The sequence below is a fragment of the Polypterus senegalus genome, chromosome 2 (assembly GCF_016835505.1).
Source record: "Polypterus senegalus isolate Bchr_013 chromosome 2, ASM1683550v1, whole genome shotgun sequence".
Classification (NCBI taxonomy): domain Eukaryota; kingdom Metazoa; phylum Chordata; class Cladistia; order Polypteriformes; family Polypteridae; genus Polypterus; species Polypterus senegalus.
The window spans coordinates 161468303-161493300 of NC_053155.1; the positions used below are offsets into that span (position 1 = coordinate 161468303).

The 24998-nt window shown below is 35.9% G+C and overlaps 1 protein-coding gene across 2 annotated transcripts in view; it reads left to right on the forward strand.

The window, feature by feature from the left end:
- Positions 1-24998, forward strand: part of rcbtb1 (regulator of chromosome condensation (RCC1) and BTB (POZ) domain containing protein 1) — a 51323-nt gene that overhangs the window by 13756 nt on the left and 12569 nt on the right. The window contains exons 5-10 of one of the 2 annotated variants that reach the window (XM_039744896.1): positions 1049-1207; positions 10783-10890; positions 17385-17527; positions 19000-19190; positions 20409-20559; positions 21017-21168. In XM_039744896.1, coding sequence (XP_039600830.1) covers positions 1049-1207; positions 10783-10890; positions 17385-17527; positions 19000-19190; positions 20409-20559; positions 21017-21168 — 904 coding nt within the window. The remainder of the gene's footprint in view (positions 1-1048; positions 1208-10782; positions 10891-17384; positions 17528-18999; positions 19191-20408; positions 20560-21016; positions 21169-24998) is intronic. The other variant, XM_039744897.1, reaches the window with a different exon arrangement.

The window sequence follows — 24998 nt, forward strand, 5'->3', positions numbered from 1 at the left end:
TGTTTTTTTCCCCCCAACAAAAGGAAGGCATGCTCAATTGGATTTAAGTCTGGTAACTGGCTTGACCATTTAAGAATATTCCGTTTTTGTTTTTTTACTTTGAAAATCTATGTTGCCTTAGTAGTATGTTTGGGATCATTATCTTGTTGTAGGATGAAGCACCTGCCAATGAGTGTGCAAGCATTTATGGGAACTTGAGAAGATAAGACGTTCATGTTCATTGTGCAACAGCAGTTACATCATCAATGAAGATAAGTGTGCCAGTACCTTTGGCAGCCATAGATGTCCAAGCCAGAACACCGCCACCATCATCTTTAACAGTTGAGATGGTATGCTTTGGCTCTTGGGCAGTTCTTTTCATCTCTACACTTTGCTCTTGCCATCACTCTGACATAGATTTTTCTTTACCATAGTGAAAATTCCTCGGTCATCAATAGTGGAGGTCTTCCTTGGCCTACCAGTTGCTTTGTGTTTGCAGAACTCACCAGTTTGTTCTTTCTTTATTAATAATATTACAGACAATTTAGATAAACCTAAGGTTTTACCATTATCTATAATTGTTTTATTCTTGTTTTTCATCCTCATAATAGCTTTATCGACTTTCATTGACACAGCTCTTGTCCTCATGTTATACAATGGCAACTACAGATTCCAAAGATAGTCTGTAGGTAGAAGCAAGACTAGGTATGTTAGGTCTGCACTAATGAAGCAATGAAACACACCTGAATAATCACAAACACCTGTGACACCAACTGTCCCAAACATTATCATACCTAGAATGAGGGAGCCGTGTATAAAAAGTGTTGTCATGTGTACATGGTGTGACTGAAATGTATGCAAATACCCTTAAATGTGCATGTAATCACATCTGAATTGATTAGTTTGTAATCTTGAACTGTACAGCAGAGGGGTAAATCAAGGAAAAATATGTCTTTATCCCAAACATTATGGAAGGCACTGTATATGCTATACAGCATACACTAAGTTAATAAGCTTCAGTTCCAGAAATCTATTTATAATACTTTTTTTTTTTTTTTTTTTTTTGCAGGTGTTTGCATGGGGATATAATAACTGTGGTCAGGTCGGCTCAGGATCTACAGCCAATCAACCTACTCCTAGAAAAGTATCAAACTGTTTACAGAATAAAGTAGTTGTTGGTATTGCATGTGGCCAGACGTCTTCAATGGCTGTTCTAGATAATGGGGAGGTAAGCATTTTTTTTTAAAGTGCATTCATATGAAACCTTGTGCTTAATCAGCCTCAAATAGGATCCACAAGAAAGAAAGCAATTTACTTGTCTCTCATATTCTTATATGCTGTATGCTGTATAGTGCTTTTTTTGGTGGTGTGCAGTAATGAAGCACTGTAAAAAATTTTGTTGTCATGAAGCAACGTCCGTTTAAGAAGTTTTATTATCCCATCATGAAGCAAATCTTCCTTGGAATGCAATTCTGCAAAAATAACATTTTGTTTTGTTGTGTATGTCACATCACTTTCATCAGCAGTCGCTATATGACAGGTTTTTGGTTTGCATGAGCATGTGGCATACAGTATATGCATGATCAGACACAATGCAGTGTGTAAATTTGTTTGGAACTTACTTTAATGTAATGATTGTGTAAGAAACACCATAGTGCAATACTTGTCAGTCGCTTTTGAAATAGCAAAGTAGGCAACTTGATATGAGGCATGCATGATGTGTGCAGATTAGTATACAGATATTATGCTACAAATGCTATTATAGGGGATTACTGTGTAGGTACTTGAATGTTTACATGGAGTATAATGTTCAGTTAATACAGTAATTGTTCTTGTAGATACAGTAACATGGAATGAAACCCTTTTATAAAAAATGCTAGATGTGAAATCTAAGTATTCAGTGTAGACCTCGGTGTTAACATTTGCCGTGCACAATCTATTGGAATGTATTTTGTAATGCATGTAGTGTTAAAATGTATTACTAAAAATGTTTGTGATATGCCATCTGCTGGCATAACAATTACTGTACAACGTATACTGTATGTCTTTTATATACCATTTGATATGGGATTTGTAAAAGCCGAGTTGTTTGTGATGCGCTATCAATTGGAATGACATGCAGTGCATTTTATTACTAAAAAATGTTTGAAGCGCCACCTTATGGAATGACAGAAACATAGCAATCAGACAGACAAATGGACAGACACCCAGCCACTTATCCTTGTTTTAATGTAGATCACAAAATAATCTATTGAATGAAGTTTCACTTGAAGGTTACAGGGCAATTTTAAACTTTTACTGATTTTTTTTCTTTAAGGTTGGTATTACCAAATAATATGACACACAAATATTTAATTCATTTATTTTGTATCAGAGCATGTGTGCTTGTTATTTAGTAGATGTCATTATCAAAGCAACTTACAAAGTAATTTAAAATATATGCAAGAATGATTAGAAGGTGCAAGCATCAAAAGCAAAAGAGGAGTAGAACTACTATATAATTATACCTCTAACTAAGACAATAAATCCGTATCCTCAAATCTTTGTCAGTGCAATAGCAATTATCCTTTAGAAAAGTAGCTAAGTAATTCCAAAGTATTAATTGAAAATGTGCAGTTTTAAAAGATAATGCAACATGAGTAAATTGTGTGCAGTTTGAATGGACAAATGGATATCATTCCCTAGCTTTAGATCAAGAACAGAGAAGCATTGTCCAGTCTTGGCATGTCTGTAAAGAAGAGGGATGGTCAGCAGACAGGCAGTGCCAGAAAGAAGACTAATTGAAGGGACATATGGAGAACCTGGACACTGGAAATATTGGAGTAATTCCATATCAAATCATCACACTTTTGGAAGTCATTGTCACAGTTTTTAACGAAACTTGTCATGCTGATTTGGTCATATGAGTAAGCCATGGAACTGAAATTGCACATGTCTTAGATTAATATTAAGGGAGATTTAAGCAAACAAAGTTTGAACTCTGCTATTGATTAATCACACCTGACCAACTTGTATGCCTCAGTCCACTCTGATTAATGCAGGGCAGAATATTGGCATTTATTAGCCACATTGGAATGGGCACTTTCCACAGCACCAATTTTGACATGAAATAGTCAAATGACATTAATCAAGCTTCAGTTCAATTTCAGGGTAGCATAATTGGAACCTTAATTAATGTCGTTACTTTATACCTGTGCTTGCAATACTGTTTTTGTTTTATGTGATGTCATACCAAATCGTATTATGTGATATCATCTACTGTCGAATTCTGCTCTGTACTTGTAATATTTCTATTGCACTGTTATATTGTATTGACAATTACTTGTGTTCTGTTCTGTTCATTATATTGTATTTACTGACTTGTGCCACTTCTTGTGTGATTTTTAGGCTATATAAAAATAAGTTGTATTTTATGGTTTCATGTCAATATGGCTGCTATGAAAAAGGCCAATTAGTGTTATAAAACCATGTGATGACAGCTATAAGTAATGATAGCTCGCTCAGTAATGACTGAAAAACAAAAGACCAAATTTTTGTAAAAAAAAATTTCAAATTTTAAAATACTTTTTTTTTCTTTTTTTCTTTTTTTCACTATTCCATTTTTATATTATACTCGCTCATAACATGGTAACTTTTCATTTTGGAAATAGAATAGTATTATGCAAAAAAAATAGTGCCTGAAAAGAGCTCTAAAAACGATATGAGAACCATTTCAATGCAGCTTTAGTTTAGGGAGATGTAGCCAGTCATAATCGGTGGGAATTTTGTTCAAACTTGAATAAGTTCAAACTTTGTTAGCTTAAAATTCCCTTAATATTGATCCAAGACACATGCAATTCCAGTTCGACATGTTACTCGTGTGACCAAATCAGTGTGCCAAGTTTCTTTAAAATCTGTGACGATGTGGTCCAAAAGTGTGATGATTTCATATGGAATTCCATGAGGAGAAGAACCATTCAGAGAGCCGTAGGTCAAGATGGGTTTTGAAATGGATCCTTGAAGCAACACGAAGCTAGTGAAAACACCATAACAGAGGAGTAGTAAGAGTGAAACGAAAAACAGTGAACACTATTCAAACAGCTGCATTCTGGAGGAGAAGGAGAGTTCCAATAGTATTTAAAGGAAGCTCCACCAGGAGATAGTTGTAGTAGTTTAGCAAAGAAAGAACCAGTGCCTGAACAAGGAGTTCCAGGACATAATTATTTTCAGTCAGTTTACTTAAAAGCACATATAAACTAACAGATGTTGCACCAAAGTGCAGTTCAAAGGAGCTTTAAAATGAACACAGGACAAACAATGATGCAGAAGCCTCTTATACACAGTGAAAGACAGAAGTAAACAAGTAGGTCTTAAGCATAGTTTTAAAAACCTCGATAAATATGAAGACCTGATGTGAAAAGGCAGGTCCTTCCAAAGCTTAGGAGCAAAAATTGAAAAAGCTCTCTCTCCCGTAGACTTCACCCAAGGTCTTAGAACTATGAGGAGTAGTTGTCCAGATGACCTCAATGCTCTCGATGGGTGAAGGAGGTTGCAGATGTATTTTGGAGTAAGAATGCGCACAAGACTTTAAAAACAAAAAAATGTTAAAATCAATGTGACATCTCACTGGTAGTCGGTGGAGAGTGACTAATGCAGGGGGAGATATGATCCCTTTTTCTAGACCCAATTAAGGCTCTAGATGCCAAGTGTTGAACCAGCTGAAGGTGTGACAGAGCAGATTTGAGCAGTGCCACATATAAGGAATTACAATAGTCAAACTGAGATTTGTCAAGACCTGAACGATTGTTTCCAAGTCCTTCCTTGAAACAAAATATTTTAGTTTTGCAATTTGCCTCCATTGGTAAGAACTGGCCTTTAGTACAGATTGTATTTACCATACCATATTTATTTGTTGAGCGCTTAAAAACACAGCATTACAACTGACCGAAGCGCTGTACAGTTACAACAAGCAGGACTAAAAGCAAAATATTAACAAACATTAAGAGAGAATTAAAACAGAGATATTAAAAAGAGGTCAGGGGACCAAATAAAATAGAGAAAATAGCAAAAGGCAAGTGGAAAATGAAACAGGTTAAGAATTAAAAGCCAATGTGAAGAAGTGCGTTTTTAGGCGAGATTTGAATGTGGTGACTGAAGCGGCTTGCCTAACCACTAAGGGCAGGGAGTTCCAGAGCCTGGGTGCACAGACGGAGAAAGCCCTTTCACCACGAGCTTTAAAACGTGCCTTGGGAACGGTTAGGAGCAGCTGATCTGTGGATCTAAGAACACGAGGGGGATTGTGACAATGGAGCAAGACACTCAAATAGGCAGGGGCTAGACCGTTTAATGCCTTATAGGTTAGGAGGAGAATTTTAAAATCGATTTTGAATCTAACCGGCAGCCAGTGTAGGGTTTTTAAAATCGGTGAAATGTGTTGGATTCTGCTACTTCCAGTTAGAAGCCTTGCAGCCGCATTTTGAGCCAGTTGGAGTCTGAAAAGAGTGGCTTTACTGATACCAAAAAGGCAGGAATTAGAGTAGTCAAGCCGGGATGTAATGAATGCATGGATTACTGATTCCAGGAGGTGGTTAGACAGAATAGGCTTGAGTTTGGCAATTCACCTTAGATGGAAAAAGCAGGACTTTACTGTGCTGTTGACTTGAGCATCCATTTTCAGGAATGTATCCATTTTGATTTCAAGATTGGAGACAGACGAAGTTACTGGAATGGGAAGAGAAACGAGGCCAAGGGGTGGAGCCTCTTTGCAGTCAGGACTAAAAACGATGACCTCGGTTTTTGAATCGTTCAGGTGAAGGAAGTTTACAGCCAGCCAGTCCTTATTGTCAGATAGGCAGTCGAGGAAAGGTTTGGTGGAGTCAGTTGGCTTGAGGGAGAAATAAATTAGGCAGTCGTCAGCATATAGGTGATATGAAATTGCATGTTTTCTAAAAATTGCACCTAAAGGTGCAAAGCTTTGCGACGACTCAAACAGGATACCTAGGTTCCTGACATCATTATGAATAATTTCTGACAAGGAGCCTAATTGAGTGCCAATTTCAGTTGTGGAAGTGGTAGAACCAAAAATGATTACCTTAATTTTCTTTTCATTTAATTGTAAAGAGAAGTCAAAATAGAATTTTGTGAAACACTTTGTATGAGAGGTGGTGGCTGAAAGAAGTTCCCATCTATGTTAACAGACATATATCTAACTTTAAGGTAGGACACAAACTATTTCAGTTCACAGCCTTGATGGCCAACTTCATCCTCAAGCTGTTTTAACAAAACCCTGTGGTCCACCCTGCCAAATGTCACACTAAGATCTAATAAAACGCATCCCATAAATTATCCTCCAGATATAAAATCAACTGCAAAGAAATAATTTTGGCCAAAAATGGGAGCTTAGAAATAGGCCTATAGTTTGAAAGAGCTGTAAGATCAAGAGTGGGTGTCTTCAGCAGAGGCTGAACAACATATTTAAAATTGTCTGTCATTATACTAGATTTTAGGCAATTGTTAATAATGGCCATAACAATTAGACGAATGACTCTAAAGGTGTCTTTAGCCAGGCGTGAGGGTAAAAAATCTAGTGGATATTTCGAAGGTTTCTTGCGCTGGACTATATCAGTTAGCTCAAAAGAGGAATCAAATTGAAAACAAGTGAAACGGCTGTGCAGCAGCCTTAAATGGGCTGGTATCGTACCACAGATCAATACCTGGAAGAATGATGCTGGATTGATTTGCTTGGATTTTATTTAAAAAAGAAAAAAAGCTGAAAGCTGAGAAGCCACCGGCAGGTAGATTTAAGTGAGAGTTTATGGTGCTAAACAGCACCCTAGGTTTCGAGGCAGCATTTGCAATTAAACAAGATAAAAAATTAGATTTTGTTGCTCTCACAGCCTCTTGGTCGGACTTCCAGAAAATTCTGAGAATTTCATACAAAACCAGAAATTTATCTTTCATCCACCTACTCTCAGCCTGTCTCTATTCCTGTCTGAGGAATTACACATACAACACAAGTGCCAAACAAACAAGAAGCAGGGTGAACAGCAAATGCTGGAGAGAGACTGAGGATCTGGGAAATGATCAGGAAGCAACATTAGGGTATACCTATCCGTTCATTTGTGTGGATTGATTGTATTGCTGAGTGCACAACAAAGTTTTGCTTTTTGAAATGTTCTGTATTTTTTTTTTTTTTATATAGTTTTGACCCACGTTTGATTCATACAGTGGATACAGAGGGTCGCTTTTACAGTTTTGTTTTAGGAGATATGGTTAAGTATTTAGTATTAAATTTCATAAAGTAACAGTATTCTTGAATACATGTTTAGAAACATACCACAAGCTGAAGTGTGAATAGTTATTTTTGTATTTTTAATACATAATGTCAGTACATGTTTTCCAGTATAGTCTAATCCTGAATATAAGACATAAGGCTTCTATGCGTCAGATTTTGCAGGAACTTAGTGTGAAAAGTTTTTTTTAAAGGGATAAAGAAAAAAAAAATTAGAATCTGCCAATCCAGTAACATGAAATCAGTAATCAGTATCGCCCTTAAAAAAAAAAAAAAAAAAACCTGACCAGAGCATCCCTACATGAGACTTCTTGAAATTCAGCAGGGAAGATGCCAGAGATTAGTGAGACAAGATGTAAAGGATTAAGTAAGGAGAAATGGACTAAAGAATATGTGAAGGTATAGGGTGCAGCACACAGGTTGTGGGTCTTGAATATCTTTTGGATGTTAATGACTTTGAAACTGAAGAAGAAATCAATATCATTAGGAGGTTGATGATTGTAGAAGGACTTGAACATGGGGTGGGCAGTATGGCCAAATATTTTTATTGCAATAAAATTAAAAATGATCATCGTTATGATATATATCACAGTATAAGGTGCGTGTATGTTGCTTATCAGATGGAATCCAGGTTAGGTGCTTCTGTTGGCCCTGTTTCATAAGTTAACAATGAGTAGTTCTACTGTACTGTGATTTTTCTTTTGGACCATTTCAATTATTAAGATAATAGCAGTACATTTGATCTATATACCACTTTTCCCATGCTCAAAGCACTTCACAGAATTTCAAAATTAACGGGGAAACAAAATTTTAAATAATATTAGCATAGGACTCTAAAGAAGGAAATTAAGGTTCTGAATAAGAATAACAAACAATAAACCAGAGTAAAATACAAAAATGCAACTACTACACAAAAACCCTAAAAAATAAATTAATTTAAATACAAATAAAATCATCCTGAGTGGTGTGGATTTGACTATGAAAATGGGCGCATGCCCTTAAATATGAAAATGCATATGCTAAAAACAAAAAACAAGATTTATAAAACCTATTTATTTTCCCTTTATAAATCACAATCATCTTGTAAATGTGTGTTCTTGAATGTGCATTGATGCTACTCAACCTCAAATATACGCAATCACGATGCTACTGATGTTCATCATCTCATAAAGCAGCTTGCCTCCTGACATGTTGAGACCCAACCCCAAACCACAACCCCGCATTCAAGAGCATCTGATTGTGCCACGCAACTGAGTGTTGGAGATTATGCATTGCATTATAGCACATGTCTTCTGCATTCTAAGCATCTGGGAAAGACATAAAGTCCCAGCATCTTGAGTGGGATATATTAACATTATTGCTGATTCAATAAATATGTCTGAAAAACTGCCCTCCATTGGAGAGAGTGTCGACAATGCAGAAGCATGCCATTTTTAACAACATTTATTTGGAGAAATTAAGATGCTATGCAATTATTATATGCAATTATGTGTCAGTTTGTTGCAGCTTTACTACATTTAAATCTGAAGTGGTGGCACTTAACCAGAATTCCAGCTCTGTGCACACCCATTTCTTATATCATATGGATTGTTCAAGCCTAGACTATGAAAAATTGGGTTGTACAATTCTGTTTATTGAGCAACTGAGGAGAGGCTGAGTTTCAAAATTTTCTGATCCTTAGCCACAGAGCCACCACTCCACCCTGGTTTACATGTGGACCTGAAAGATGTTAGATTACAATGAAAAGCAGGGTGGAAGAGAAGGTTGCTTGAACAGTTTGAAATTCAAAACAAGAAAATGAGAAATGCTATGATCATCATAAGCAATAAATATTCAGTTAGGAGACAAAAGAAGACAAGTGCCACTCGCACATCCATAGCGATGTGGAGTGTGGGAAAACCTGTAAGAGGAGGACAACGTGGCTGGAGTTGTGATGCCTGGGAAATCAGGAGGAAGATGTGAGGCATGGTAGTGATGAAATCAGTCTTGTTACAAATTGAATGACGCTGTGCCAGAAATTAAAAACCCTCATTTAATGTAATGTGGTTGTTTATGTTGTGTCATTTTCTAACTCTCTTAATCCAGACCGGGGTTGCAGTGGGATGTGCTGGAGCCTATCATAGATAACATAGGGTGCAAAACAGGAACAATCCCTGGACAGGGGCACCAGTCCATAACTGGGAGGACACGCCCCCTTAAAACACACCAGAGTCAAAATGCCATTGCCATTTCACCTAAAATGCATATCTTTTGACAGTAGGAGGAAGCCGCAGCACTCATAGGAATGAAAACACTATTCAATGAGGTCCCCACATGTAACCCTAGGTCACCTTTCTGTGAAGCAGCTGTACTGCCAAAGTGACCCTATGCCAACCCTTTTTCACTTATAATTTGTGCAATATAATCTGCAGTGTTCAGTTCTGTCTTTGTGTGTGTGGCACAGCTGCAAGGAATTCAAGAATAATACACATAGCAGCTGGACGGATACATAGACAGTCTCTCAAGCACTTAATGTTTTATTAAAGTGGATTGGAGTTGCCCGTTTTCTTAAATGTTATACTTTATTTCACCATAACACTTTATTTTGATGAAAAGAGTTTACATGAGTTTCATTGTTTTTTCTCTAAATAAGACCAGAATCCTTGTATGAAAATGTCAGTCTCTCTCAGAAGCTTGTGTGTACCTAGGTTGCATGATTCTCATTTCATGTGCAAGGTGGAAGAACAAAAGCAACTATAGACTCAAAAGAACTGCATGACAAGTCAGTGCCACCTTTCATCCAAATTCACTTTATAATGAAGGCCAGAGCCTATCCCAGCAGTGTCAGGATTGACCCCATCCATTTCTATGCACATCCACACTTTTTTCACACACTGGCCAATTTTTTACTTTCCATTTAATCTGACTTGCTTGTAATATATACAGTATATCTATAAGCCTTATCAATTTTCTATCCCATTGTAAAGTAAAACTCTACAGATTTAGGGTAGATGCTTAAATTGGAACAGTGGTTGATTAGCTTTAGAACGGTAGTGAGTGGCTAGAGAATAAACATTTTGTTCAGACTGTTCTATGTGTTTTTTTACCTTTGTGTATATTCAACCCTAGGCTCTCTTCTGTTTTCCAGAACTGTTGCCTCTTGTATGTGTACTGCAAAAGCTATTTATGGCCTTAAGTAGCACAACCACTCCAGCAGTTTCACAGAGCCCAGTTTTGGCAAAGATCAAAATGTACAATATTTGTGAATGAGCAGTACTACATTAGAGTCTGTGATTATTTTACAGTGAATGCTTTGTTTGTGAGTAATCCTGTATAAAAGGGCATGTATTGTACAATATGAATTTTGATGCCCTGATCGTTTTTCCTATACATTTTTTGAAGAACTAAAATACTTTGTCTTACTTGTACAATGAACAAATATTTTACATTTTTAAACATTACTTAGCTTTCCTGTAAAACTATAAGTAAAGATTTAACTTTCTAAAATGCAACATTTGTATTGAATAATAAATACCATCTTCTATATTTTTCAGGTATATGCCTGGGGATATAATGGGAATGGACAGCTTGGGCTTGGTAACAGTGGGAACCAGCTGACTCCATGTCGTTTGACAGGATTACAGGGATATTGTGTACTTCAGGTAAAATATGATGATGCTCCTTTAATGTTGTACCAGGCAAAAAATGTCATACAGCTAACAAGAACATTCACTTACCTTGAAGATTCACATTGTGTGGATCTTTATTCTCTCTTTGTAAAGTCAGTATCCACTGAAAAATGTATAATATCTGATGAAAAGGAAGTGCACTGGTTTCTTCCACATGTCCTCTTTTTGTAATCTGCTTTTAAACTAGTAGAAAGCACCTGGAAGGTCCAGTGGCATGAATATAAAAACATGATTTCAAACACACAGCACAATGACACCTTTCCTGTTTGCAACGAATGCCACCTTTCAAGGAAGTAACTATTAATAATATGTTGGCAAAAAAGCACATATTTTGTACATTTTGAATATACAAATGGAAATGATCATGTGGATTATGCGACAGGAGTTATGTTCAAATCTTTTTTCCAGGAGCTTTTTTTTACCTCCTTTACTGTTGTCCAGAATTGGTCACAGCAGGGCCCAGTTGAGTGTGAATAGTCAGTGTATAATTTTGCCACAAAAACATGAAATTAAAATTTTTCATAGCCACCACTATAAACGTTATGGTGTGAATAACATTTAATAAGAATATCATTTTTTGGTGGAATATTCCTTTTAAATGACTTTTTCCAGTTTCGGGAAATGTATTTAAGGGAAAATAGTAGCAGTAATGAACTTATAAACCAAGTGTCAAGCTAGATACAGTTGCCGGTATATATTTAGTATATTCAAATACTACTTCCTCACTTAAGAGAATAGCATATACTAAGTAGTATTCAGTCCGTAGTGGAATGGCTAGCATACTTGCAGTGAGTAAGCATGTTTAGGGATTGCTTAATAAAATGCCAGTTTATCACAACATTGATGATGGGTCTGCTTAATTTTCTATAATGGCATGTCCTGTTCGAATCAATCCAGAAATGCTGCCTTCACCTGCAACTATGAGAAGAGTTTTGATGTTCAAATATTTGGAACTAGACAGAGTGTTTTTACATTAATATATGAATCAGTACAATATGTCAGTGTTTTTGCAATGTGCCATTAGTTGAAAGGTGTTGGAAGAAAAACAGAAATGAAAGGAAACCTACTGGATAATGGACACCAAAAGAAAATAATCACAAAACACCGTTTATAAAAAATAAACATATTTATCACAGCACATAGCTCTCAGAGCTTAGAATATTTTGTATCAAATAACCTTAATTTAGAAATAGCACCTGATACTGTACTGTATATTCTAGTCTATAAGCACACCATTAATTTATAAATAGCACCTTCTATATTCTAGTGTTTAACCACACCATTATTTGTAGCAAGGACTTGAATACACTCCTATGGATTCCATGAATAAAGTGAAATAAAGAAGCAAAGGAAAACTTTTTAAATAGTCTGGTTTTTACAGCCATCCATTTTATTTTAGGTCACCTAGAGCTGCAATGCTTCCTAGAGAATGAGAATGTTCAGACTCAAGCCAATAGTGACGCAGTTGTAATTTTTGACTCAATTAATTGATCTGATGCCAATGTGTACAGATATTTCCTGAATGTGCCTCTCATGTGCATAATTAATAAAATTTGTCAGACAAATGAGACCTAATAGACCACAGTAAATACCAACAACTGTGTTACTTAATATTGCTTCAAGTGCAGGATGTCTGTGAACTTGTCAAAAAAAATTGTTGCTGTATTGGGTGCATTTATTACTGTGGCATTTGTGCATAAAATGACACGTGGACACGAAAGTGGCAGCAAGATGAACATTGCCAGATTCCCATCCTGCATGTGTTTTAAGTAAATAAACAAAAAACTTGCAGTATTACAAGTACTGCCACTGGATATATAATACTGATCCTTGTTGGCTGGCAGCACCTCATGACAAATTATGCATGCCCAGCAACATCTAAAAATAAGCTTTAAAGGAGCGTCCTCTTTCCCTCATCAGAAACACAGGGTACACTGTGCAAAATGAAAACAAACTAATTATTGCTATTTACAGGGCTTTTCCTTCTTCTCGATGGAAGAAGAAAGTATGAGGCATCTGCATAGATGCATGGGGTAAAAAACATTCCCACTGTGCCCCAAGCCAAAACTTCAAACTGCCGCTGCCTCATTCCGCAGCCATTGTGTTCCTCTATAGTGGAGCTCTATGAGTGCAATGATCTATATTTACTTATTGCTAGTTTGTGGCTGTTTGTCACATTTTGTTTATGATATTTGTTCCTTTGCTGCCTCACAGGTCAACTATTTGGCCACACTGGTCAACAAGCATTTTGCTACTGGGATTCTTTCACCTGCAGGTTGTCCGGAATTTTCTTGACAGTCACAGAGCAGAGGATTATGCTGAGCTTGTGGAGAATATGCTGAAAGTATATTAGCTTACGGGAGCCAGAATGTCACTGAAGACGCATTTTTTACATTCTCATATCGACTTTTTTCCAACAAATCTAAGCGATGCCAGAGATGAGCATAGGGAAAGATTTCGTCAAGATACAAAGGTGATGGAAAACCAATATCAGGGAAAATTTACTCCGAGCATGATGGTGACTGTTTTTGGTTCATGCAAAGAGACACAGATGTGCAGTGCAAGTGCAAAGGCAATTGCCTCAGACAATTTTGAGTACACTGACCTTGCTTTTATATTGAGGTAAATTGACATAAACATGTTTTAAAGTGTCTCTGGTATCATCTTCTGGTTTGTTTTCAGAATACTGTAGTCAAACAATTTTGATGGGACAGAGTTCAAACTCTAGATATTGTGTTGATATATTGATATTCAAAAGTGTCAAAACAGCAATGATGCTGAATCTCAAAAATCTGATGTGCTAGCTTAATTCCGATTTCATATATGAAATCAGTGTAATAAACTTAATAAACAGCTGGTCTGAGGTTCTCAGTAGCAAACAAAAAAGACTTTTTTGTAGATCAGTGATCGGTCCAGCATAGTTTGCCGACTTTTCCCTATCCCTCAGGAACACTTAAAAGACCATTGTACCATTATAATCCACTCAAAACTTGTTCAGTTCTACCTTTCCTATTAACTTCATCAAATTTTGCTGAGTTTGGCAAAGTTTGCAAAAATTCCATTGGTTTCTTCAAACTTTTGGTGAAGGGTTTCGCTCATCACTATTCCTTATTAATCTTTCTTACCCACATTTGTAAATTGCAAAGCATCCTTGAAGTAATAAACAGGTTCAAGAAAGAAATAAGTGATTGAGCCTGCCCTGCCTTACTTTCAACCTTGACCAAAATGCATGCAAAATAAAAAAAACAGAAGCACAGCTATTATAAACATTATTTTACAAATGCTGTCTTTGGATTCCAACCCTAGCCAAGAAAGTGAAACATATAACACAAAAAAGAATGGCTCTTCTTTGTTTACAGATTTTCTTGATATGTATGTTTCTATGAAGCTTTTTCATATAGCATGTCACTTTTTCAAGTTTAGTGTGCTCTCACAGTTTGTTCTTCCTTACTCTAATGCAGTCTTTGGTGAAAGAGAGAGATGAAGCTTTTAATTATGACACAAGCCTTTTTTTGTTTCCAGTATATATGTTGATGATAATAAGAACACAAGCTTTTAACTGGCTGTTCATCCCAGCTACCACCCAAGCTGTCTCTTGACACATTTTTTGCAATGCACAGTCTTTAAGGATAATGTCCAATGTTGTGTGGAGTTGCATGTTGCCTCGAGTCGAGTGAAGAGCTTTGCTGTGGTCCTTTGTTGTGTGGTATGGTGTTGTCACCCTTATGTCGCTCTTTTGTTAGGCCCTTTACTGGGTGCTTTGTAACTTTTTGGGGAAAGTGTGATTCTTTGTGTGTAGGCTATGTAATTATCCCTTTAAAGTAAGGCCTTTTCTTCCAGATTGGGCTCAGTCACTGGCACAGAGCTTAAACTTGGCTTAGTGGACCTTAGATCTTAGTGGAATATAGAGTGCTTTTTTACTTTTAAGAGAGTGGATCCTTGCTACCAATAAAGTGTCCAGGTAATAGTGTTCTGCTATGAATCAAAAAATGAACACAGGCAGAGTTCATGCAGAAGCAAAGTGAGAGGAGCTAGTGTAGACACATGTCTTTCTTTTTTGCTTATGTTTTGGAAAATATTAAAACCAAAAATAGTTGAGTGGATACAATACTGTGACTTTTATGCATTTTTCTCCTTGATTCAACCTTTTTACAACAAGCATGCAAATAAAAAGTTGTATGAAACTTGCAGAGATTTGACGGGGCATGGTGCAGACCTTTTAGCACAAAATCTTTTTTTTTCTCCTCTTATTCTAATTTTGCCTGAGTCATTAAGCTCTTTTTTATAATCTGCTTGGATATATGTAGAATCTCCTAGCTGGTGGAAGACAAAGCACATTATCAAATTGCTGACCTTCTAGTGTCATTTCGATGGGACAAATTCCAAGTTATTCAACAATAACTGCATCTTATAACAACTGTTTTTTTTTTCTTAAATGTTGGTCATTTTGAAATTATTATAAATGCATTTGGTTGAATTAGAGACTATTGCTCATTAAAAAGGAGTAAGACTGCTTTCCTGCAAGACTTGTCTCCATTTTGAACAGCAACAGAGAAAATCCAGAAAAAATCTATTAGATTAATTGAAGGACTGTAGAAGTAAGAGTTGTAGGAGCTGAGTATTTTCATCTTAAGCAAACGAAGAATAAAATGCAACATGATTAAATTGTTTAAAAATACTAAATAAGTAAGTCGGATTAGAGGCAGCTGTTAGTTTAAAATCTTTTGTTCGGCGATATGACTGCTTAACAGATTAAAGTTGGTTATAGATAAAATTTTCACTGATGTTAGGAAATCTTTCTTCATACAGAGGTCTTGAAATACAGTACATGGAACAAGATACCAAGTAGTGTAGTTGGAACAGCCTGTTGGAGCCCTTCAAATCTTGACTGTACTGTATTTAACACTTGATAAACAGAAGATGAACAAATGTAATGGGGTCAATAGGCAAGTTTTACTTCTTTAAGGATCTAGCTTGAACAAGAAATTTGTCCTTTTATAAGAATAACAATATGTGTGTTGTGATGTTTTAAGTCTTTTATATCCAAAGGATCAGTGGCCTGGGCTTTGACAATTGTCTCGGACTTGATTACTTTTACTTCTATGCCTGTTTCAGCACTGTTACTGACAGTTTTTTTCCTTTGGTTTGTGCCAAATACCAAAATTGTATTTGCTATTTGCTCAAAGTATTCACTGAAATATCTTTCTCAAAGTAATAATACAGTATTATCTGAATATGTCTGTCTATTAGTGGGCACAGTATTTATTACTATGCTATTGTATTATTTTTAATATTCCATATAGTACAGACCACCTAGATTTTGCATATCACCACCCCCCATGCCACTGAAGATGCCACTTTCTTTGCACTATGTACAGTCTTAGCACATCTGAGGAAAAAGTTATGCAATAGTACTGTTTATAAAAGTTTTTTAACATGGTTGCATCATAAAAGCTGATCACCAAGTTGCTACTTCATGCCACCCTCTGAAACACATTGTGGATTTCATTATTGGCAACATCATTTCCTCCATGTGAATCATCAGTGCTGAACCCACTTCTGTATTCCTTGTTCTTCCCTTGACTGCTTGGCTAGACACATCTCCATCTCCATCATTAAATTTGCTGATGATACTGACATCTTAGGTCTGGTCGCAAACATTGATGAGATAGCTGAAAAAGAATAGTTTTTCCAGGTCAGAAATCTCTTCCTTAATGTTAATAAAATTAGACAGTCGATCATGGACTTCAGGACCACATTCAGTAAGGAGGTGTGTTGTTGAGAAGGTCATCAGCCTTAAATGTCTTGTGGCCACTATCTCTGAAGAAATAAAGTAAACAAAAAGCAACTTGGCAACAATCTAGGAGGGTTCACCAATACCTTTACCTGTCTGTGGAAATCCTCTGTGTTTCCTAAATGCCACAGTGACACAGGAATCTTTTTTTTTTTTTGGCTGTCTGCAAGACACAACAGAGGGTGTGAAGTCAACTTAATATTACCTCAACAATAATGGTATGCCATTCCCTTCTTTTCAGGACATATGTAATATACACTGCCTTTGAATGCAATCTGAGCGAAAGACTTCCTCTATTTTGCACAGACAATTTTTAAATTTTATTCTTCCTTCTTTCTAGAAAACGTTCCTGGAACTCTGGAGTCTGATGCATGGTTTTAGATATATCATATGACTACTCAGCAGCTACTTATGCTGACAACTGCACAAGTGTTTCCTGTATTTAGTATATGATGTTGTATTTATTGTCTTTTGATGTTGTTTTATTACTATCAATAGTCTGTGACCTGTGCATCTATGAATTACATTGTGCTCTGTACAGTTGGCAATAAATTTAAGATTAAACAGTAATTTGAATCTGAATATACACACTTCCACTAAATATGTGAGAAATTGCTGTTTATATATAAGTAGCAAGCAAATGCAATTTAAATGTTTATATTTCATTTTGCAGATTGCTTCTGGTTATGCACATTCCCTTGCATTAACAGATGAGGGCTTGCTGTATGTTTGGGGAGCTAACACTTACGGGCAGCTTGGTACGGGCAATAAGGTTAATCAGCTCAGCCCTGTGCATATCATGGTGGAAAAAGAAAGGTAACATAGTATGCATGTTCTGCAGCTTGCTAACTTGTAATTGCCTTTTTCAATTTTTCAACAGCTCTGACTCTCTTCCCCCATTGTTTGTTACCGATATTTAAAGTAATTTTACTTTAAATATAGATTTTTAATCTTCAACCCTTATTTCTAAACACTATTGCTTTACTAAGAAAAGATTTCATGTAACTGACCTTGTCTGAAAGGCCATTCCATCTCTTCTTGAGCATTCCTAGTTTGATAACCATGGATTTTGCTGCTTTTATGAAGTGATCCAATTCTAGTGATATAACCTCCAACAAAATTAAGCTATATGTGCAACAGCACATTTTTTTTTCCTATGCCGTTTACCATGTACTGGGTCTAGTAAATGTACCTTGTAGTTTGGTATGCAAACATGATTCTGATGTTTCTTGACCCTTTTTATTGTTGTATTTGTAATCTACAAAAGCTATTCCCCTCAGACTATCCAAATATTTATTCAACAGTATATTTCTTCATTTTTAAAGTCTTAACGTTTGAAAAGTTTGTCTTATATGTGTAATTGCTTAAGGTAAATGACAGGTACCCAACTGTTGCACTGTTAAGGTGGTACTCTTATCTTAGAACAGTATTTATTGCCCATCCATTGGGTGTCTAGCTGAATTATATGGCAGAGAATGTGATTAATCTGAATTCCTGTGGTTTCAGACTCCAGTTTAGTATAATCTGAAGTTGGGTGTATAATTAAGAGGTGAAACAGATGAAATGGACTTGCTGAAGGGCCTTTGATGAACCTGAGAGCACCCCTGTATTTTCATAACATTTGTGAATCTGGTCTCGAGTTTTGTTCTTCTCTTCCCAAAATATGCACAAATGAGTTTTGCCTGGGTTTGAGGTCTTATTTTTTTACCAATTTGTGTCAGAGTAACTTTAGATGCAATCAAATGAGATTGAACAATGTTATTGTTAAATGCCAAGGCATTCTAAAACATTTCACCAGGAAATGAGTTGGAAGAGTTTAAATACATACAAGCAATCGCCTCCTCAGTTGCATCAGAATAGATTCATTTGAAGTTCAACTATAATTAATAAGAATGTGAAGTTCGAATTTGCTTTATTTAGAACTAAATATCTGACCATGACTGTTTTGATGACCAAGTCATTTCATTGTCAGGTACTTCAAGCATAAATTCTGCAAAAAATGCAGTATTATTAAAAATGCATAAAGTCATTGCAGCTGATGTTAGAATAAATTGTACTAGAAACCTACATATTTTTTATGCTGTTCTAAATAAAACAAGTATTTTTCTTATTTTTTTTTACGGTTGTTTATTTGGAATACAATTTAGAAACAGTTGTTCAAAGGATTTTCTTATATGTTTAAATGTTTAGTTTTTACCTCTCTGTAAAACTTGCGAATAATGTCACTTATTAACAAAAGTACCATTTCACTTCTCTTTTTATTATTGGTTTTCTTTGTTTTCTGGCAGGATTGTGGAAATTGCAGCGTGCCACTCTAGTCATACATCTGCTGCAAAAACTCAGAATGGACAGGTGTATATGTGGGGGCAGTGTCGAGGCCAGTCTATTGTTTTGCCCCATCTTTCTCACTTTTCATGCACTGATGATGTCTTTGCCTGCTTTGCCACACCAGCAAATATGTGGCGCATGTTGTCCATAGGTAATGGACTACTTAACTTAGATCTCACTTGAAGCTTAAAACTTTCTAGTATGTTGCCATATTATTATTGATTATTTTAGTTTTCATATGTCATTGACACTTTTAAATTCAAAGTATAGGAAATTTAGGTAAGAGGTGAACATTTTGAACATGCATATTCACCCAGTGTTTTTGTTGTTTGTGTTTTCACATTAACATTCCTAAAATAGCTTGTTTACAGTGTATGTGTTTGTATTGTTATGCATCATTTTAGAGTCCTTTTCACCACTATAACAACACCAACATTTATTTCTATAGCTCATTTTTCATACACAGGATGTAACTCAAAGTGCTTTACATGATATCAAACCAAATAGTTACAATAAAGGAAAACACATTAGAAATAGATGAGGATAATAATGAATAAATGACATGCAAAAAAATCAAATAGATATATAATTAGTTAACTAATTCCTGAACTGTGCTTGAAACTGACAAAATTAGCAATGGCTGCCAATGACCATGTGTGCCTTAAAAGGGTCATTTTCCATGCCTTTGCCAAATGAATGTGTTTAAATGAAATTAAACATATGTAGACTCCAATAATATTGCAGATTAGCTAAATAAATATTGCGTCATTGCCTTTAAATTAGAGACTTGATGTGTGCAATAATTTAGAATGTACTAAGGATGTTTTTTCTAAATTCAGTTCCACAATTTTAAATAAACTGCTACCACTACAGTTTGATCAAAATTACCATATTTGATGCAGATAAGGCATGTCCAAAACTAACTGAACTTTTGGCAGATGTGAATTGCTACAGTTCTTTATAGTTCCTTTTTATGAAATGACAAGTTCAGATAGTCCAAGATATACTGTACATCTGTTTGACTACTGTAAAAGTAATAACATTTTCAAATGTATCTGCAAACAACCTATCATAAAAAAGTATTAATGCTACTAATTAGCTAATTGAATTAATTGATTTATCACATGGCACAGAATGCAACACATCCTTAAGCCGAGGCTTGTTTTTGGTTGTCATTTTAAGTCATCACTGTTTGAATCATTTGGTATAATACACTGTTCAGTTTTATGTTCCGTTGTTTTCAAGCTCTAATGATTGAAAATAATCTGCAGAATTGACAAAACAAGCTATTGTGTTTTCTAGCTAACTTAATTCCCAAATTGTAGTTAAGGTTGTTTTTTTTTTTTTTTCCTCTTCAATTTTGTGCCAGTTTTTTCTGTTTCTTTCACTTCAGAGCATGATGACTTTATGACAATAGCCCAGTCACTGAAAAAGGAGTTTGACAATCCTGAAACATCAGATTTAAAATTTAGTGTGGATGGAAAATACATTCATGTTCACAAAGCAGTCTTAAAAATCAGGTAATGTTTGACCTACACAATCATTTGCTTTTGAAAATAATTGTTCTGATTTTATGTTTTAAGTTGTTTATTTAAGAAGCATTACAAACCAAAGTATTTACAATACAGTTGTGCAGCTCCCATCTCACATGGGAATATTTTGATATTCATTGACATATAATCCTTTTTCCATGTTTTGGAGTCATATAAACAAGTACACAAATTATCTTGATCAAGTATTTCTTGGAAGAGCTTGAAACTAAGTAAAGCTTGGCTAAGGTCATTAAGGAAAAGCCCAATTCTTGGTTTACAAATTAAGGTATGAATAAGCAAACCCAGCTAAAGAGGTGAGGTGCACACCAAAGAGAATTAGGCATTCAAAAATTTTTTTGATATTCTGAAAAGCTTACATTTTATAACAGACTATTCTCCTTTCATCTATCAACGATTGTAAAATTATTCATGTTAACTTTTTCAGATGTGAACATTTTCGGTCCATGTTTCAGTCTCATTGGAATGAAGATCTGAAAGAAGTAATAGAAATTAATCAGTTTTCCTACCCTGTGTACAGAGCTTTCCTGGAATATCTTTATACTGACAATGTGGATCTGCCTCCTGAAGATGCTATAGGTGAGAACCTCACATTGTACAATTCTGACACCTGCAGTGCCCAATTTGTTACACTGTGTCTCTCAAACCTTTGCATTTATTTTTGCCAGTTGTTCACTTTTTATGTAATGCGGGGTGCCCAATGCGTCGATCACGATCGACCGGTAGATCGCAAAAAGGTAGTGCAGGTAGATCGCATTGCATTCAAAAAAATTTTTTTTTTTTTAAACATTAGTCTATCATATATCTTCCCTATGGCATTTGCCACTTGATTGACATTCAGGGCGGCCAGTCTGAGATCTCCTTTCTTCTAACACACTGATCATCCTGCATGGACGATCAAATGTGCAAGCTACTGCAAAACTCCGGCTATCTAAGTGATCTAGTTAGCCTTACAAATTATATCGACTAAAGAAGGGATTTAAAAAAATTGTTTGGGTAGGATATGGGCTTAATGTGGAATTAGAAGAGGATTTTTTTTCTCTCACAATGTCACAATCGAAATGCGTTTGTGTGATCTGTCAATCTATTATTGCTATTCCAAAGAAGGAAAATGTGAAAAGGCACTTTCGAACTGCTCATAAAAACTACGAAACTGACTTCCTTCCGAAAAGCGGTGTGAGAAAGAGAAAGGAGAGGGAACTAAAATCGCAGTTAATCGGACAGCTGTCATTTTTCACTCGGCTGAATTCAAAAGCTCCTTGACTGCATTATTCGGCTCTACTTATTTATTCGAGTCAGCCTTTTCCCACATGAAGATTATTAAATCCAAATACTGTAGTGTCCATTAATGTATTGAATTGTCATTGTGCCAATAAAGGTCATTAAGTTATGCAAGGTACTACATATATACACACACACACATACACACATACAGGTGCCGGTCATAAAATTAGAATATCATGACAAAGTTGATTTCATTTCAGTAATTCTATTCAAAAAGTGAAACTTGTATATTAGATTCATTCAATACACACAGACTAATGTTTATTTCTTTGAATTTTGATGATTATAACTGACAACTAATGAAAGTCCCAAATTCAGTATCTCGGAAAATTAGAATATTGTGAAAAGGTTCAATATTGAAGACACCTGGTACCACACTCTAATCAGCTAACTAACTCAAAACACCTGCAAAAGCCTTTAAATGGTCTCTCAGTCTAGTTCTGTAGGCTACACAATCATGGAGAAGACTGCTGACTTGACAGCTGTCCAAAAGACGACCATTGACACCTTGCACAAGGAGGGCAAGACACAAAAGGTCATTGCTAAAGAGGATGGCTGTTTACAGAGCTCTGTGTCCAAGCACATTAATAGAGAGGCGAAGGGAAGGACAAGATGTGGTAGAAAAAAGTGTACAAGCAATAGGGATAACCACACCCTGGAGAGGATTGTGAAACAAAACCCATTCAAAACTGTGGGGGAGATTCACAAAGAGTGGACTGCAGCTGGAGTCAGTGCTTCAAGAACCACCACGCACAGACATATGCAAGACATGGGTTTCAGCTGTCGCATTCCTTGTGTCAAGCCACTCTTTTTTTTTTTTTTTTTTTATTAATTTTATTACAATCCATACAAAGCAATCAAGATTTTACAAAAAGAAAAATTGAGTTAAGAACAGATCGATCCCCACCCCTGAGAGAGAGAGAGAGCCAAATAACGTTAAATTTAAGGCTTGTAAACATACCTAATTTAAAAAAAATAAAAAAAAATTCTCTGTGCTTTATGAACTTATTTTAAAATATTACTGATTAGATCCTGCCATGTTTTGAAAAAGTCTGTACAGATCCTCTAACTGAGTATTTGATTTTTCCAATTTCAAATAATATAACACATCGGTTTCCCACTGACTTAAAAGAGGAGAGTTTGGATTCTTCCAGTTTATCAGAATAAGTCTGCTTGCCAACAGTGTAGTGAATGCAATCACAATTTGTTTGTCTTTCTCCACTTTAAACCTCTCTGGAAGAACCCCAAACACAGCTGTTAATGGGTTAGGAGGGATTGTGAGTCCAAGGCTGTCTGACAGGTAATTAAAAATTTTTGTCCAGAATAATGTTAATTTGGTGCAGGCCCAGAACATGTGACCTGTTGAGGCTGGGACTTGGTTGCAACGTTCGCAGGTTGGATCATGTCCTGGAAACATTTTGGAGAGTTTTAGTCGAGACAGATGTGCTCGATATATAATTTTGAGTTGTATAATTGTATGCTTTGCGCATATGGAGCTTGAGTGAATTCTCTGCATTGCTACTTTCCACTCCTTTTCTGATATATTAATTGAGAGATCTTTTTCCCAGTGTCCTCTTGGATCTTTGAAAGGGAGGGATTGTAAAAGGATTTTATATATTGTAGAGATGGAGTCTAACTCCTTGAAATTGAGCAATAATTTTTCCAGCATGGATGAGGGTGCAAGATGAGGAAAATCTGGAAGGTTCTGTTTAACAAAGTTCCTGATTTGAAGATAGTGAAAGAAATGTGTAGCTGGAATGTTAAATTTGGAATGTAATTGTTCATAGGATGCAAAGATGTTGTCTATATAAAGATCTCTAAGCAAGTTAATTCCAAATTTTTCCAGATATTAAAACTGCATATGTTTGTGAAGGTTGAAAGAGGTGGTTCTCTTGCAGAGGTGCCACAGATAGAAGCTTCTCCGTCTTAAAATGCTTTCTACATTGGTTCCAGATTCTAAGTGAGTGGAGCACAATTGGGTTATTAGTGTATTGCCGATAGCGTGTTTATTATTGGAGCACAGTACAAAGAAGTACTGCAGGATTTTACTTCTATTGCGGTCCAAGCCTGTGTATGTTCTTCTATTTGTGTCCAGGTTCTTATCGCCTGTATATTTGCTGCCCAGTAATAAAACTGGAAGTTAGGTAGAGCCATGCCACCTTCTGCCTTTTGTCTTTGTAGGGTCGCTCTTTTGATGCGTGGATGTTTTGAATTCCAAATAAATGAGGTTATTGTTGAATCTAATTGCTTAAAGAATGATTTATTAATGTATATTGGGATGTTTTGAAATAAAAAGGAGCTTAGGAAGAATATTCATCTTAACAGTGTTAATTCTTCCAGCTAGTGTGAGATGAAGGGTTGACCATCTATGCAAGTCTTGTTTAATTTTTTCCATGCAGACGGCGAAATTTTGTTGATAAAGAGCTTTATGTTTACTTGTGATGTTTACCCCGAGGTATTTAAACTGTTCTGCAATGATAAAAGGTAGGGTGTCTAATCTAATATTATATGCTTGAGAATTCACTGGAAAGAGTACACTTTTATTCAGATTAATTCTGAGACCAGAGATCTTTTGAAATTCTGTGAGTGCTGCTAAGACTGCAGGCACAGAATTTTCTGGGTCCGATATATACAGTACCATGTCATCTGCATATAATGAGATTTTCTGTTCCAGTCCTTCTCTGCTAATCCCCTTTATCTGATCAGTATTTCGACAATGTATTGCCAGTGGTTCAATGGCAATGCAAACAGCAGTGGTGACAAGGGCATCCTTGTCTAGTGCCACGTTCTAGTTTAAAGTAGTCTGAGCAAATGTTGTTGATGCAAACTGAAGCTTCTGGGTTAGTATATAGTAATTTAATCCATGCACAAATGTTCGGGCCAAACCCAAACTTCTCCAATGTAGTAAAAAGGTATTTCCATTCAATCATGTGAATGCTTTTTCTGCATCCAATGATAATAATATTTCTGGGGTGTTTGGTTTAGTTGGTGAGTATATTACATTAAACAGGCGTCGAAGATTTGAAGATAAGTGTCGGCCCCTAATAAATCCAGTTTGGTCTTGTGATATTACAGAGGGGAGCACTTTCTCCATCCTTCTGGCTATGATTTTAGAGAGTATTTTA